This window comes from Sinohyriopsis cumingii, chromosome 17, assembly GCF_028554795.1.
Source record: "Sinohyriopsis cumingii isolate HCF-2022 chromosome 17, ASM2855479v2, whole genome shotgun sequence".
Lineage (NCBI taxonomy): Eukaryota > Metazoa > Mollusca > Bivalvia > Unionida > Unionidae > Sinohyriopsis > Sinohyriopsis cumingii.
In genome coordinates this window covers 35540947-35559943 of record NC_142977.1, presented here as the reverse complement: position 1 = coordinate 35559943, position 18997 = coordinate 35540947, and the positions used below count along the sequence as shown (strand labels likewise).

Genomic DNA, 18997 nt, shown 5'->3' with positions numbered 1-18997 from the left:
AGGATGCAGGTTCGAATCCTACCATCAGAACAGTCTTGTTTAGCCCCTGTGGTGTGACCTTGGGCAAGTCTCCTTACTCTAATTGTCTCGACACTAAATAACCTTCTTGTGTTGCATTGCTTTAAAGCACAACACCAAAACCTAATGCTAACACTATCATTATGTTCTATTTATAGCAGCTGTCATATTTCCAAGAAAACTCTGGTTTTTCTACTTTAAAGCGTTTGACTCCAGATTCATTTTTCTGATTCTTATTTGGTTAGACTGCTTGGGTGGAATAGTGGTTAGATTGTCTGCCTCGGATGCAGGAACTCGTGGGTTTGATCCCCAGTCGAGCCATGCCAAAGACTTACAAAATAGTACTAACAGCTGTCTCGCTTGGCACTCAGCATTAAGAGGTTAGTGTTAGGACTGGTCGGCCTGGTGTCAGGATAATGTGACTGGGTGGGACATCATGCTACATGTCTGCAGCATGATGCCCCAGTGCTAGACATCACTATAAACTGTCACCCTGCAGACATCGTAGCGATATGACTGAAAAATTGTTAAAGCTACATTAAAAATCCAAATCACACACACACTTATTTGGTTGATAGAGAACAAATCTATAGAGCACTAAAAGTCATGTCAAAAGGATCTTGTACAAGAGTACAATAGACCTACATGTACTTTCCTAACACTATCATTTATTCTTTTTATGCCAGCTTTATGGCATATTTTCAAGAATACAGACTGGTTTTCTATTTTTGAGTCTCTGCTTTCAGATTCATTGTTCTGATTCATATTTAGTTCAGAACCACTCTGTAGCTATTTGGTTCAAAAATCAAGTCAAATGGATTCTGTTCAGTGTGTGGGAGAAGGGAAAATAATTTCAAATAATTTTATGGATGGATCAAAGAATGAGACCCCCCCCCAATTCAAACATAAATACATGAATTACATAAAAGAGCATTCCAATCTTGAGCAGCAACATGTAGGCCATGTGGAATGGACTTTATGATTGGTCATGGAGGCATATTTGATGTGGGAAAACAGTTGAAAACAATGAAGCACATTGGATTAGCTCATATCACTAATTCCAATACTAGGATAACTTCTTTTCAACAGCAAAACTCGAGTGTTGATATTAGTGTGATAAATGCAGAGGTGTTATTTACCAAGTTCTTAATAGAATACAGACTACCCCTAGCAGTAGCCGATCATGCTGGTCCTATTTTTAATCAGATGTTACCAGATTCCAAAATTGTTGCGAAATATGCTTGTACAAGAACAAAAACATCTAATATTGTTCAGTGTTTATGAGAAGATACTTATCTTAAAATAGCAGAGGCCACGAAAATTGGATCTATAGTGTGAATTCAGATGCGACTAGTGATGATAATGACAATGGGTGTTGGATAGTTTGATGATGAAAAAAGGGAAGTCAGTAGTGTTCTTTCATGACCAGAATTAACAGTAGATCCCAGTGATGGAAACATTTTTGATTTACTTGAAAGTGCTTTGAAAAAATGTGATACAAGTTAGCAGATCTGTATTTGGGGTTTTCTGATGACTGCTTAGTAATGAATGGAATTGATAAAAGGAGTTGCGTCCTATGATTGATGAAACATATTGTCCCTGTCATTGGACACACATTGCTAGAGGAAGGGTTGTTAAGTTGGAAGTAGGTACTGGTCATTTCTTCTTTTGAGGACCTTACCCATAAAATAGTCTTCCTTCTTTTACAAGAAGCAGCAGAAAGGAGGTTAAGAGCCTTAATCAAAAATCAAAAGACAAAAGAAAGGGTTGTCAATATTTTTCCCACTCCATCTCAAATAAAGGGTTAGAACTATTAAAAGAGCTTGTCAGTTTCTGAGGGTGATCTCTCATTCGCGAAAATCAAAGCCCATGAGGTCAAAGCTGTTGCTATATCTTGGACGTTTTCAGTCATTCATCTTTTGGATGATGTCAAGAAAGCCACCTTCTGGTGAGCTCCACTTTTTGTCATATTACTTGCAAGCAGTTTCACCAGAGTGAGGGGGCATTTATGCTTTGGGCCCAATTGTATGTGTCAAGTCATCCTTCAGTTTGCAGTAAAGCACCCTTCTGACCACCAATGAAATGTTCACTTTGACAGCTTATCTTAGACCATAAGCCTCCCATTAGACAGGCAAATTCAGTACCTCCTACCTATGTTGTCCTTTCAGTCTTGGTTCAAGACTATATACTTGTTTGTCAGAAGTGGACTAAGGCTTCATTCTGGGATCATGTTGTTTTCTATTTTAGAACTAAAGTTACTAATTGTAGGAGGGAATAATCACCAGTGACTTGTTACTAGAACCAGGAAAAGATATAGCAATGCAGTAATAGCAAGTAGGTTTTAGTTTTACCCAGATTTCTTTCACAGATTAGTCCAGTGATTCCCAACTTTTTTTTGTTGCTGCAACCCTAAATTGGCAACCAACAGGACCTCTCAACCCTCAGGCTTTGATATTTTCTTTTGACCTTTTGCAACCTTAATTAGGTTCCCCTGTGACCCTTTGGTCATGACTTGAGGTTGGGAACTGCTGCACTAGTCATTTTAAATTTGATTCCTTAGCCTATGGTTTAAGTTGAGTTTCTAAGATCACCAGAGAGACATCTAAGTAACAGCTGAATTGAACTAGTTAGAGTTTGTATGTTATTATATGGGGTGTTTTTATTTTGAAACAGTTATTAAGAATTTTTCTCATGTCTTTGTCTTTGATCATTGTGTGCAAATTTTCATTTGTGACCATGTACATGTCATCCTCCTCAAATATTCCATTATGATATTTGGTCATGAACATATATAGCTCTAATATTAGTTATCCTACCTCTTTTGTCAACCCATCCATGTGTTAGTCTTGGCTACAGTTAGGACAGGTACACACTGAGCATTTGATCTGCTTGGAAACACAATACGTGTCTGAGGTTTTGATGGAACTGAAAGGGTAGTTGTGTCTGACCAGTTGATTAAGATAATCTGAGAAAATGTAACATGTTCGAGTGGTCAAATTCATTGCACAATACCACAGATTTTGACTAGTATTTCCAATTACACCAGAAAACATGGGTGCTTAGAAGCAAAAATCCAGGTAACCAGTCTAGTGTTATTGATCTAGCTGCAGGCGTGTTAAGCGGCCTGTGTCAGTAGATCGTCAAGGTGTACACAACTTAATCCTTTATATATTCATACTTTGTCTGTCTCTGGAGAAAAGATAAGTAAGCGATCATTCTTTATTAGTAATGAATTCATTTATTACTTTTAAAACAGCACATGCCTGGTTTTCAGTTTGGAAATAATTAACATATCCATGACTATATTTGTGCGTTAAGGCTCTTGTTGAATGAGACAATTGCCCTGACTAGATTAGACATCGTTGTACAGCCATGATCATTAGTATTAAAAGAATGACTTTAATGGGACCAAAATATGTGTCTCTTCTTCAGAGGGGGCTAAATTACATAAGGCTAATTTAAGGAAGTTTCACTGTGCAAGTATTAGCAAAGTTGAAATGGGTAAATAATGATGGTCAAATTGTTTCTCCTTGGATATATATCATTGTGTTAAATTTTGGCATTATGGGTTTCTTCCAAAGTCTTTTGTGTTCTGTCTGCTTCTCTGTTACAAAGAAGAGTTAATGTTTCTAATAATAATAATCATCATCATTGGCATCTCAGCCTCGAGAGACCATGCGAAAAGTGCCCTTGGAGTGTTGTCTGTCTCTGGGGTGTTGGCATCGTCTGCTGTGGCTGAGCAGGCCTATGCATGAGTGACAGTCCCTGTTGCAGTTGGTGCAGACATACTGGGAAGGCTGATTTATTAGGGTTGCTGCACTTTCTGTATTTAGCTTTATTGGAATTTGATTTTGGAATGTGCAAGTGAGGGAAGATGACTCGAACTTACATTCTGGAAATGATTAAACATGTAGTGGTTACTTCCTTTTGATATAATTTGGCTGCTTCTGTGTATTACTTTGAACAACACAGAATCATTCCAGTAAAAAATGCTGTAAATTTTTGTTCAAAACTTTGTATGAATTTGTTAAATTAATTTTTTTATATAAATAGAAGATAGGCTTCAAACATTTTTTATTCAAAATAGGGACAGTGGTATTTGCTTATATTATACCAAAATACATAATTATCAGTATTGACAGTTTATGTTCATCCCATGCATCCATTAATGTAGCATATTACCCAACCCCTCCAAGACATACTTTGATATAAAATGTCTTGCCTTAAGTCAGCATGAAATTTGCTTTACAGACTCAGCAGCTACAGAACCATCGGAAGCCAGTTCCAAGTGCAATCTGCAGGGAACTGCCTCAAGCAAGGGAGATGACTCTAACAGGCCTATTGTTATTGAGGGGTTAGATTCAGGAACAGTTGTAGGAATCGCCTTTGCAGCTTTTATTATTGGGGTGTTAATGATGGGAGCACTATGGTTCATTCACACCCACTCAGGTAAGTTATTTATAAAGCAGTGGAAAAGTAGTGTAACCAGGTTCATAAAAAAAGGTCAATAGTTTTGGGGCATCTTCTGTTGTCACTTCTGGAATTCTGTTTTCACCAAGTCCTAGATTTCTTATGAAAAAATGTTTGACTTGGAGGAATTTCATTGTTCTTAAATTTATCGCATGCATTTAACTTTCTATTACCAAGTATTGTTTTTGTTTCTAGTAATAAGGCATTTTTTTATTTAGCTTTTGAGACTGTTTGACTTCAATAGGTCAAGTGAAGATATGTTAAGGGACATTACTCTGAACTCTTGATCTTATTCTGATAGGAAATGACTGGTCCAAGTGATTACATTCCATGATATAATCTGAAAGTTTCTATGTAGCACTTTAAACAAAACAATCGTTCAACATAAAATGCTTATCAAAATTAATTGATTAATTTTTCTAAATATTGACTTCTTGAATCAGTTGTCAGTTAAAATGGTAAATAGAAAGAAAGGATTTAAAATATTTATTATTCAGATTACCTGTGGTATTTGCATATGATAATAAGAATAAACATGATTATTCGTATTTCACAATTTAATCCTGTTTGATCCTGTTAAATGACCTGCAGATGGAATGTTGCAAGGGTCATTTCAGTCATGACTGTGTGAATGTTCTGCAACATACTAACAGATTGGAAAAGTTTGTTTATATTTCACATCAATTTACATTATAACATCAACAAAAAAGAGAAAATTTACTCAAATATCAAATAATATTTTGTCAGATCTCATAGTCTCTGTCACATCAATTTACATTATAACATCAAAGAAGAAAAAAGAAGCAAATTTACTCAAATATCACAGAATATTTTGTCAAATCTCATAGTCTGTCACTATGAAAGCATCTTGGATATGCATGCACCACCAGCCTACAACAATCTGTCCATTAATTGTTGCTTATTCAACAAATTGGTAGATGGCTGACCAGTTTCTACTCAAGGTTTATGTAAAATATTACATAGTTCAGTGATGTGGTGTTAAGCTTTGTCAAACATGGCATCAATGTTGATTACTGCCATCTGACACCTTGGTAGTTTTCATTATAGATCATGTCCAAAAGCAGATTATTATAAAGTCACTGTCTTTCATCATATGGTTTGCATGGAATTTTCTCAATCAGCTGTATTTTGTCTATTTCAAATGAAGAACTTTTCATTTTATAGAAATACACTGTTATGACTCTGGTATTAAATTAAGTAAGAGAAAGAAAAAAAACAACCATTTATTAAAAAATTCAACAGATAATTTATTTCTATTGAATATAAAGTGAAAATTTTAAATCAAATTACAGTATTGTTAATTAATCCCAAATAAGACCAAAAGTTTAGAGTATCCCAAATGAATTCCAGGTTTGAATGTGCTGATGTGCCAGTAAGTTTGAATGTGCTAATTAGCCAACTGTCTTGATGTGTCACAATGATAGAATCTTAAATATCCTTGAATGAAATCATAACAATCCCAAAAAGTGATTTAGCCCTAAATCAATGATCTCTTTGTCATTCCAGTGAATGGTTTAATTAAACAAATTAAATCCTCTCAACTGAACACAGCTAAAATTGATTCCACTAAGACTGTTGTTAAGATATTGAATGAGTAATTATGCAGTAAACAACATTTATATAGCTCCCCACTAGACCTATGTTAAAATAATAATTTTCGTAAAATATTATGTCATCTTAAGGGAATTTTCATCAAATTTGTGAATAAGGTCAGGTCATTTATTTGTTGTTGTTGTTGTTGTAGGGTTTAACACCATTTTTCAGCACAATATAGGCTATATGTGGCAGCCAGTATAAAATGGTGGAGGAAGAACTTGGGGAAAAAAAACCCGGAAAAAAACACCTACCACAAGAAGCTACTGGCATGCTTTCTCACATACCCACATTGGCCAAACCCAACACTCAAACCCACACAGACAAAGGTGAGATGGCAATGATCTGTAATGGTGAACACTTTAACACATTAACCCCTGGAGCTTTTTGTCATTTTTACCTAAGAATCAAGTAGGAAACACATTTTGAAAGCTATTTCTGAATAGACTCGAAAACACTGAATCCCCAGTCATCTTTCAATAAAATACTGCTTAGTGGTGTTAGAAACATCGATTTTAGTTGGCTGTTTGATTCACGCATGACCAGAAGGGTAAAAGTTGGCCTTTTTGTTTTTTTTTTTGCTAAATGGAGCCATCATTTTTGTATGGAGGCCACTCTTTATTCCAAATGGCCATCTTATCCTACTTTTTGCAAAGGCTCATCTGTCTGTTTGCAGTTCATACCAGTTTGCCTTAGATCTGAGACCAAAAAGTCTAAAATCTGGACACAAAATCAGTTCCGACCACGGGCTAATTTTGGGTTAAAAAAAGGTCGGGTCCAAAAAATTAGGTTTTTCTACCTATATTTTGTAGTGCAACTAGATATTCCAGATTATTTTATATCATTGTAGAGCTACATCTGTCTACCTTTCTATAATACCATCCACTTTAGTGTATCATGCATGACAATGACACTACAGAGCTCGGCAGTAGGCTACTACCTCCTGCCCCGTAAAGTCGTCGCTAGGGATTAATGTGTTAAACCACTCAGCCACTTGGGGCAAGCCTGTTTACTTAAATTTTAGCAAATTGCCTGGGCAAATAGACCATGTTGTTCTGAAGGATTTACCAGTGTCCTGAATTCAGATCGAAGTAAACCTTTTTACTTCCTGATAATAATAATCTTAATATTTAATATATAATAATAGACAAGAATTAGCTAAGTAAAATGTTGTTTATTTATAAAAAAGAACAATGAGGGAATCCCAGCTCCTTTTCTCAGTTATGGACAAAGGTCAATTACATGATGTAAATTAAATATATATATAGCATATAATCATGGACAAAGGCCAACACACAATACAAATTAAATATACATAACAGTAATGCCGAGATGGGACAGTTTGGTTGTGTTGCTTCTTGTAATTATTAATTAGTCAATTGTTATATTTGTCATTGATCTATATACATACACAAGATAAGGATAGCTTTTCTTCATTCAAAGGTCATGCATTTTACAAAACACTTCATCAACTTCAAGGCCTTATGTCAACATAGTGTTGTATCTTATTGTAAACTAACCAGACTTTTTAGCATCATTCTGTATCATACTGTAATTTAATAGTTCTTAGCATCATTCTGTATCTTACTGAAATTTGACTGGAGTTCTTTGCATCATTTTGTATCTTACTGTAATTTGACTAGGGTTATTTGCATCATTCTGTATCTTACTGTAATTTGACTGGAGTTCTTTGCATCATTATGTATCTTACTGTAATTTGACTGGAGTTCTTTGCATCATTCTGTATCTTACTGTAATTTGACTGGAGTTCTTTGCATCATTCTGTATCTTACTGTAATTTGACTGGAGTTCTTTGCATCATTTTGTATCTTACTGTAACTTGACTGGAGTTCTTTGCATCATTATGTATCTTACTGTAATTGAATAGTTTTTTGCATCATTCTGTAATTGAATAGTTCTTAGCATCATTATGTATTTTACTGTAATTTGACTAGAGTTCTTTGCATCATCTTGTATCTTACTGTAATTTGACTAGAGTTCTTTGCATCATTATGTATCTTACTGTAATTTGACTGGAGTTCTTTGCATCATTTTATATCTTACTGTAATTTGACTAGAGTTCTTTGCATCATTCTTTGTCTTTCTTTGAATGAATGGAGTTGTTAGTATCATTCATAAATTGAAATTAAGTGTTATTTTTTTGTTCTTGTGGTTTCCGCAGAAATGGTTTCGCCATACTGATATCCACTGATATCCGACATTGGCAGACTTGTCAGTGGACTGTCTAGTCTAGCCTTTCAGTTTTCAATTTTTAAAAAATAATTTTTGTTCTCAGTAAGTTCCTAACTTCCAAGTCCTATCAATAGCCAGTCAATAGAATATTTTGCATACTTGACAGAAAATACAAATAGTGTCAGATTCATTGAATCTGTGAAACTTATTTAGACTTCACTGTGCAAAATTATGAACAAGTAATTTAAATGACTATTGAGTTTTTAAAATGTCTTATATTACAGTTTTTCTTTTATTTCAGATGATATACTAGTAAAATGGATTGATAGTATGTATATTTTCTGTCTATGTTTCAGTATTTGGATCTGGACCATTCAAACGGAGTTTCCAGTCTCGAGATCCAGCAGACACTGAAAGGGACTATGGCGAATCAACCCCAGGCTCATCAGTTCCGATATCCACCTAAATTTTAGCCAGTTGAACTACATACAACTTGCTTTTGATTCAGGACACACTCAATATGATATACATTGTGTACCAGTGTAATTATTTATTACTAAGTGTTCAACCTCAAGGATTTCTTACAGCTGTTATTGATGATGCTCATGACATGCATACTACCTCAGATTACCTTTTCTCTGTCTAAGGCCTTGTGCAAAACCCAGACATCTAGGACTTATTTTATTAGTCAGTTCTTGCTGTTCTGAAGTTAAGCGACCTTGAAAACAAGCAAGACGTATATTCAGTACCTCAGGCTAGATTTGGTCAGCATGACAGTTACCTCCTCCTAAGCATGACAGTTACCTCCTCCTAAGCATGAAGTTATTCTCTTTGTCTCCTGACTGAAAAGTTTTTTTTTAAAGTTTAATGAAAATGTTAGACGAAGACATCCAGTAGTGTTGGATATTTCACTGTGCACGAAGTCAGCTATGAAACTGTCATCTTTTGAGCACAGTTGTTTAGTGTCCAGCAACTAACAGATTTTTCTTTGGCGATGAAGTTCTGAATGTTGCAAGGAAAATTTTTTAATATCAATTCAGCAAATTACCTATATCTGAAAAGAGAACGAAATGTTTGCAGCAAAGAAATGAAGTGAATCATTTCTTAACTAGAGCAAGCCCTCAGGAGAAGTGAAGCTCAGCTGTGACAAGGATGTGTGTGCTGGCATACAAAACAGAAGTGTGATGTTAAGGTCTGAAAGCTTCTAGAATGAAATCTTAAATTGGATAACTTGCCAATATTCACGTGACATAATAGACCTCGTGTTTTATAATAAAAAGAACTTTTTGTCCTAGCATCAGGTCTGCAGAAATCGTAAGGGAAGATCACTTGTGACTAATTGAAAAAGAATTAGTACATGGAGGAGCAGAAGTGCATTTCAGGAAGTAGTTAATTTTGAAATAATCAGTCCTTACTGTTGAGATGTTGATTCCCATGTTAATCTGAGATATGTTGATATTTTTATTAAGACCTTCTGTTCTGGCTGACGTTAAGCAAGCCTGACTACATTTTCCATTTGACTTAAGGAAACTTTTGTATCTCAGGTAAATATTATGACAAAAAAAAAGCTCACCTTGAAACAGTACTAAATGTCAGTAATAAAGGATTGGTATTTGCTAGCAGATAATGGACTTAAGAGATGTAATGTCTGACTTTCAAAGTGGATGGTTTTTCCTCAGGAATTCAGAGTTAATTGTTTGTGTTATTTATTTTTGCTGCTGGAATGTTAAAACTCATCCATCGGTGTGTCGATATCTTTAGTGTATTGATGACAATACTTCTAGAGAATTCAGTCTGAAGCCTATAAAGATCAGGCATCACAAATGTCATACAGTTAATGTGGACTTTGAGAACCTTCAGAGGAGTAGTTGCTTTCTGGAATATTTCTATTCATAAGCATTGTTTTTTAATGCTGTAGCATTCCGCTAAAGAACTTGTATTTGAAATACTTTATCATTGAGGCCTGAATTAATGTTAACATGAGCATACAAGTGGATTTCCTTGACTTGTCACAAACTATTTCTCATTTTCCATATAGTCCAACAGCAGACTGCACAGACCCAGATCTGCCATTGCATAAAGTGCCTGTAGATTTGGATCTTTGCAGTTTGTTAGAACTAATCAGTAGAACAAACAGCATAGACCCTGGTCTACCAGTGCAGTAGGCGATGGCAGGTCAGGGTCTAATATATTTGCAGTTGGATTCGATCTGTATGCAAGTCCATAGCATCCATATATTGCAGCATTTTGATGACATTTTGAGTTGTGTCTGGTTTGGCTGATACCGGTGGTAGGATAGAGTACATGTGTACATAGGAAAATGGAGCTATATTTACATACATGATATTTTGTTCTGGGCACAGACTGGATTTAGCAATGGAAACAGTAGCAGAAGATTCATCCACAAAAATCATTATTCAGAATTTATGGTCTGGTACCAAAGGAAAAGGTTTAATAGAAACTTATAGCAAGATAGAGGGATAAAGTACTTTGTTAGATTGTGTTTCATACAGGCCTGTAAAGGACTGTAATAAAATTCACAAAGGAAAGGATGACTCTATGACTTCCAATACATTTTGTATGTTAAAGTATTTTGCACAGTAAAACCAAGTCTGGTATTTATTCTGAACCGCCAAAAAAAACCATGCATTACCTATATTGAACTATGCATAGTGGCAACTCAGTTTTGTTGTCGTATAATTTGCCCACAGGTCAGAGACTATGCAGTTGGTTGTAAATCATTAGCAGAATGAACCATATAGACCCTTACATGAGGTAACGTCTGATCTGGATCTGTGCTGTTTGCATTAAAATCTGAGGGGAATAAGCTGCATTGGTTATAATCAGCTGGGACATTATATGTCATTGAGATGTCAGATCTAGCCCTGTGAACTGCATTAATTTGAATCTGTGGGACATAATGTGTCATTGAGTTTGCAGATCTAGTTCTGTGAACTGCATTAATTCTAATCTGTGGGACATTATGTGTCATTGAGTTTGCAGATCTAGTTTTGTGAACTGCATTAATTCTAATCTGTGGGACATTATGTGTCTTTGAGTTTGCAGATCTAGTTCTGTGAACTGCATTAATTCTGATCTGTGGGACATTATGTGTCATCGAGTTTGCAGAACTGTGGGAAATTATGTGTCATTGAGATGGCAGAGCTGAATCTACACTAGTCATAGTTAGACATACAAAAAAAATAGTATACATATGCAGGAGCCATATTTGAACAATATTTGATAATATACTAAAAAAGTTTATAGGTTTCTTTGTGAAAAGTAAGTAAAACATTTTGAAAATAATGATCAACTTAATTTAGACAATTGCTTCACACTTTGATTCAGTTTCTTCAAGCCCCATCATGTATGAAGAAGATTGGATCAAGTCCTTTGGCACAACTTTAATATACTTTAAAGAAATTGATTGAATAAGCCACTATTTGATTCTTATATTGTACACCACTCCCTCATTAACTTGCATCCTGATAACTCATGAACCTGCTTATAATGTGGGGTTGGATGTGGGTCCCATTTTTTAAACCAGAAAATACGCCAAAATTGATTCCTATTTGTTGAACATGAAGAAAATTTCTATCTATTGGGCATTTTGAAAATAAATTTAATTTATACAGAATAACAAACAAATTCATTAGAAAAAGCTCTTTATTGACATTTATTCTCAGCATGATTACTGAATGAGTATTCGGTCATTACACTGTCCAGTTCCCCACCACTATCACCCCCAGCACAGTTTTCTTGATGTCTGGGGTGGGGCTGAGTAGTCTAAAGCACTCACCGTTCCGGATCACTGCCATCTCACCTCTTTCTGCATGGGTTGGAGTCTCAGGCTCGGCTAACGTGGGTAAGTGAGAAAGCCTGCCAGTAGCTTCTCATGGGTCGGTGTTTTTTCCCTAGGTTTTCCAGGGTTCTTCCTCCACCAGTTATACTGGCAGCCATGTACAGCCTATCTTGTGCTGAAAATGGCATTAAACCCTACAACAACAACAGTGTCTAGCTGGGATTGCCATCACTTGGTTTTTGGGAGTTGCCTCAATAACTTGCACCGTCGCTTATAGTACTTTCCTTTTTTTTTTGGACCCCATTGTGCACGAGGTATTGAGGGAGAGGTGTACCTTGATGCACATTAAGGTTTGTTACTTTTCATACATGGACAAAAATTAATTTGCATGTACTGATTCAGTCTAAAGCTGAAAGCATCTGTATATATTCATTTGCCCTTGATCTTCACTCTGAAGCTGAAGGCATCTTTATATATTCAGTTTCCCTGGATCACAACAAGCCTGTTTTGATTTATATGTAAAACTATTAATCCGCAGCATATATATTTTATAAAAACTGAAATTCTCGGAATCACAAGAATTTTTCATTTTAGTAACTTTGACCTAATTCTTCTGCTCTCGCATTCTTCATAAATATGACTTGTAGATTATTAACTTGGCATATTTTTAACGTGCCAGGTGCAACAAGAAAAAAGTAAAATTGTTAGCTTGAATAATTTCTCTTGCCTCTTTTTTGGACATCCTGAAGTTCTGTTGCCATACTTTAGCAGGTAACATAATGCATGGCTATTTAACACAATGATGGAAACACGGGTAGCTAAATATGGAATTCATGTTGTATTATACATGATTATAGATAAGTTGTAATTGTTGTACATATAATGATATTGTATGTGTTGATATGTATAAATTCAATACAGGTATGTGGATGACTGATGTATTCATAGCATCCTAAGAGTTATTTGTCTATGGTAACATGTGTTTTGCATTTCATTTTAGCACTGGATTGTGATTTAATTTGATATAATATTTTTCTTAGTTTTATTCCTATTTTATTGCAAATGTTGTTTCTTTAAAAAATGTTTGATTTTGTTAGACACACATTTGTGTAAAAGCCTTTATTTCATCTGTTGCAAATCTTACTTAAAGAATGTTATATTGAAATTGTTAGGGAATCTGTTTTATGTGTATGCCTTTATCCTGTCATTGATGACTTACCAAAGAGAAATGTATCATATTTATTTTAACTAATTAAAAATGACTTTCTAGTAAGTGTAAGTACATTATATAATTGTATTTTAATGAAAGCTCATTACTTGTCAAACTTAATTCAACATGCATACTTTGTACATGTACATAATGTCATTATTGTATTATTGTAATGGGTTTCTATTTGTTGTGCACCATTATATTGTATGTTTTTATTAATCATTATGTTGTGGTTTTGGATTAGAGTCATAGAAATTATGCATAGATAGATCATTCAGAAACTTTTACACTCATGAGCCACATTATTACCTCACAGGTCAGAAGAGTTACTGCTCAGGGCAGAGAAATGATTGTCTCGTTTCGTACTTAGGAAGGGATCATAATTATGCGGGTAAACACTTTGATTCTTTCAGTGGTGCCTGTATGACAATTAGGAATGTTATGTTCTGACTTGTAGCTTAATTCTTATAGCTTATATCACTCATGGTATACAATGAATGCTTTTGATATTGTAGGCATATAAACTCTTAATGAAGTGTAGTGGTTATCTCCCTGTTTCTGCCTTGAAGGTACTTTTGCACATGACCATAGCCAGTGTTACAGCTCAGATAATCCAGTCCAGTCATAATTCAAAATCAGGGTTCAAAGAGGTGCCATTATTCTTCATCAACGATGTTTACATGATTAAAGTTGTAGATATCACAAAACTTAAAATAATTTTTGGCTACTAGTAGTAAGCTTGTCTATAAAGCAGTTATTTATTCCTTTTAATAAAAAAAAAATAGAATTATCTGAAAATTATTTATAGAGAGGCATCTGTTTAGATGATTAAAGTTGTAGATACCACAAAACTTAAAACAATTTTTGTCTACTAGTAGCTAGCTTGTCTATAAAGCAGTTATTTATTCATTTTTATAAAAAAATCAAATTATCTGAAAATTATTTATGGAGAAGCATCTATTTAAGACATCTTCAGTCCTGCTGTTACTTTTATTTCTTGGTATAGCAGGGTTGGCTGAGATAACCATAAGATAGATATTCATGGTTGTAATGTTGAATTAGCTTGAATTCTTAAAAATGCTGAATGTATACAATACATAATATTTATATCTTAGCTGATAATTTAAATCTTAAAAGCAGAAGATGGATATATATATAAAAAAACTGTCCTGGTTTTTTTTCCTGACATTTTGTAAGTATGGTTGTTGAATGGAAAATCAATGTTACCATGGCAACTGCCTCCAGTTACTTTGACTCTGTGTTGTCATTTGCCACAGAAACAGTTTGGTTCCTAAATTCTTCCTTTTAATATCAGTAACCTGTGTACTTCAGTCAATAAGGAATTTATGAATGTATGATACATATATCAGGACACATACAAATATGTTGACTAAATGTTTTAAAATGGTAGGTTGTTTGGTTGATAGTCTGTGATGTTATGTCTTTACGTAAGAATTTCTAGATCATGCTTAATTTTTTTTTTTTTTAAAAAATATTTGTTTGATTATTAAGAAAAAAATAAAGCAAAGTAAACAAAACCCAAGTTAACACATCATACTTAACCTTCATACTGTTTACTCAGTATTGTTTTGTTGTCCAGATTATATTTGTAGAACTTCCATGTATCCTGCTCTTCCCAGTTTATTCTAGTTACAGTATTGTACTGACATGAATTATGCTGGTGGCTGTGTGTAGTATTATACTGACATGCACTGTACTGGTGGCTGTGTGTAGTATTATACTGGCATACACTATTCTGGTGGCTGTGTGTAGTATTATACTGACATGCACTATACTGGTGGCTGTGTGTAGTAGTATTATACTGACATGCACTATACTGGTGGCTGTGTGTAGTAGTATTATACTGACATGCACTATACTGGTGGCTGTGTGTAGTAGTATTATACTGACATGCACTATACTGGTGGCTGTGTGTAGTAGTATTATACTGACATGCACTATACTGGTGGCTGTGTGTAGTAGTATTATACTGACATGCACTATACTGGTAGCTGTGTGTAGTATTATACTGACATGCACTATACTGGTGGCTGTGTGTAGTAGTATTATACTGACATGCACTATACTGGTGGCTATGTGTAGTAGTATTATACTGACATGCACTATACTGGTAGCTGTGTGTAGTATTATACTGACATGCACTATACTGGTGGCTGTGTGTAGTATTATACTGACATGCACTATACTGGTGGCTGTGTGTAGTATTATACTGACATGCACTATACTGGTGGCTGTGTGTAGTATTATACTGACATGCACTATACTGGTGGCTGTGTGTAGTATTATACTGGCATACACTATACTGGTGGCTGTGTGTAGTATTATACTGACATGCACTATACTGGTGGCTGTGTGTAGTAGTATTATACTGACATGCACTATACTGGTGGCTGTGTGTAGTAGTATTATACTGACATGCACTATACTGGTGGCTGTGTGTAGTAGTATTATACTGACATGCACTATACTGGTAGCTGTGTGTAGTAGTATTATACTGACATGCACTATACTGGTAGCTGTGTGTAGTATTATACTGACATGCACTATACTGGTGGCTGTGTGTAGTATTATACTGACATGCACTATACTGGTGGCTGTTTGTAGTATTATACTGACATGTATTATACTGGTGGTTGTGTGTAGTATTATACTGACATGCACTATGCTGGTGACTGTGTGTAGTATTATACTGACATGCATTATACTGGTGGCTGTGTAGTATTGTACTGACATGCACTATACTGGTGGCTGTGTGTAGTATTATACCAACATGCACTATACTGGTGGCTGTGTGTAGTATTATACTGACATGCACTATACTGGTGGCTATGTGTAGTATTATACTGACGTGCACTATACTGGTGGCTGTGAGTAGAAATGAAGCTTTCTTCTCTGTCATGAATGGGCACATTTTGCTTCAGGTTTGAAGTATCCTAGTTGTTTTAAATCTCCAGCTAAATGCATTTCTGCTTTTGTGTCCACTGAACTAAATTTCATATGTTGGTTGTTAGACTAAATTTACAATAATTATGAATAGAATTCAAATAATTATTCTTTTGAAAGGGAGACAAATGATCTTTTTTTCTCTGGCATAAATCTGTACAAGCATGAATTTAACATTGATCATCATGTAGGTTTTTTTTTTTAACGTCCTACCTCAGTTTTTGTTTGTGTGACTTTTTATATTAAAAAAAAGCTGCATGTAGATTAGTTTTATTAGAGTTTCTATATGGCATCAAATATTTTTTCTCAGTCATATGAACAATATCATTAATAGTTTCATCCCTCATTCTTACTGTTCTTTCAGTGTTTAATGTTGCAAAAAAAATCTTTCTTTCAAAAATGTCTCAACAGTGTGTCATGTAATTGAACCTTATTTAGAACAAAAGGTCTCTTACATTTGCTTTACATTGGTTGCCATTGTTTCATCAAATAGCTCCAGTTTTTAATGGTTATAAAACCCAAATTGCCAGCACTCTCCAATGGATTGAGCACTTGATGAAGGATTGGGATTGCCTATTCTGATTTTTTTTTTGTTGCTTCTTCTATTTAATAAATGGCAGTGTTTTGACCTTTTAAACTTTATCTAGTATATGTGTGTCTTTTTGTTTCATGCAAGTTTTAGTATGTTTTTATTATAATTTTGCCTGTTCTGTTTAAGTGCTGACATAAAAGCAGTTCAGTTATGCCATCTTGTTTTCAGAGAGTTGCTAAGTGAGCTGCTTTGATGTTGATCTCTGGTTCTTTCTCAGGAATTATAGCTTCTTGTTTTCTATTCTGATTATTTTAAAAGATGTGACACAGAACTGTACATCATTATGATGCCTGACAACCCTTACAATTTTGCCGTAAGTCTTGTGAAAATGACCCTTAAAATATGGACTTACTGAATAAAAGCAAAAACTATGGGAAAATGATAGTTGCTGAAACATCCAGATAATCGTTTCATCCTTGATTGATTTGGATCCAAGTTTCATATTAGAATTAGCGGAATTAGTCATGGAACTAGACTAACTTTACAACAGTACCTCAAACACCTTAAACTGTTCATATTTTTTTCATGTGAAGAGTCTGCAGGATCAAACTGTTGATTGTGGAATTTTTAAAAATGGCGTCCAGCAAGTGATGCATGTTGCGAGGTGGAATTAAAGCACCTTAAAAAATGTTATTAATCAGCACAGAAGAATAAAAAGGAATATTCAGATTCTTGTGAATAAAAGCAGGAGGGGACACAGTTATGTTTATTGGACATCATGTGTTCGATTATCTTGTGGAAGGAGATATGATTGTCCTCTTGTGTAAAGTTGATAGATGGCAACAAGCCATTGTGCTGCACAGGGTTTGGAACTGAAGTTTTTGCAACTTTACTGGTGGTAAATAAGGTCTACGTGTACTTTACAACTTTCCAGTTGAACATAATGTTTACCGTCACTGCATGTTAAGAATATTGAACTTTTTAAATACATTTTCCAGCTTTACAATAGCAGTTTCTGATATTTTGTTACACTGTACTGAAAACTGGTAAAATTTACTGAAAAAATCAACTGTCTTACTGAGACGGTCTTGTCTGGGTTGGCAAGTCTGCATCATACCATGCATGCTTGGTTTTTACCCAAGTACTTTGCAAGAAAAAAATATAATTATTCTGTATTGATTTCATTTGTCATGAAAATTGAAATTTCATTGCAACTAAATTTTAATGGTGCTTTATTAGCTCTGCTGGTTATAGGCCATAAGAGTGAATGTATTGGCCTATTGTCTATTTGTCCATCCATTAGCACAAGTTTGTTATCTCTACTATTAAACTATTTGGGGGATTACCATGAAACTTTACACACACACACACACACACACATTTATCACAAGGTCTGTTTTGGTCTTGTTCTTGCTACTCCACCTGGATGTTTGTTCATGTAAACGTGTTTGTTGCTATAAGACTGGGATGTCCATCTGCTGTGTATGTATATAGCAGCACCTTAGTGGCCATCCATTTGGCATATATATGCCATTTTCAACTCCCTCTCTCCGTTGTTGCATATTATATAGCCCCCCTTTCCCCATGAGTATGTACTCTTTTGATTAGTATAACACTCTCCCCACCCCACCCCAACTTCATGGAGCAGGTCAGTGCTTTCAGGCAACAGATTTGAATGTTCACTGCCTTTAAAAATTTCCATATTTCAATAAATTCTCTTTGTACAGATGTGTAAAGGATTTCCTCCTTTTTATTTGTTCAGTTTTTTTGAAAAAGTATTAAAACTAGACATTGCAAATATTGGATGCAGACAACACAGTTTTGACTCCAGTGGACTGTTCTGATAATCAGAAAAGGACAGTTTGTAGTCTTACATCAGGAGCATCCATTTGCTTTGAAATGCCAACAGGTTGATAACACTGGACAACAAATTTTTACAAAAGTCATGTTACTGAAATAAAATTAGTCAATTCTTATCAATTTTTATGTGCTGAACACGAATATGACAGTCAAATTGCAAAATTGGCTCTAGTTTTTTTGTAATCTGCAAGAAATTAATGTTTACATAACGAAATGCATTCCAATAGTAAAAGGTCAACTGTAATAGCCTACCTATAAAAAATCAAGTCACTGACTACATCTTAGATTTCTTCGCCTGTCTCTTGTACAGCTGTTCGGGAGCATCTCTGAGGAG

General features: G+C 34.8%; 1 protein-coding gene across 1 annotated transcript in view; it reads left to right on the top strand.

Annotated features, from left to right (window-relative positions):
* The window catches only part of LOC149778420 (transforming growth factor beta receptor type 3-like), a 159829-nt gene extending 141290 nt beyond the window's left edge, over positions 1 to 18539 (top strand). The window contains exons 16-17 of the mRNA XM_089939243.1: positions 4270 to 4467; positions 8652 to 18539. Coding sequence (XP_089795369.1) covers positions 4270 to 4467; positions 8652 to 8761 — 308 coding nt within the window. The 3' untranslated portion in view covers positions 8762 to 18539. The remainder of the gene's footprint in view (positions 1 to 4269; positions 4468 to 8651) is intronic.
* The last annotated feature ends 458 nt before the right edge of the window (positions 18540 to 18997 follow it).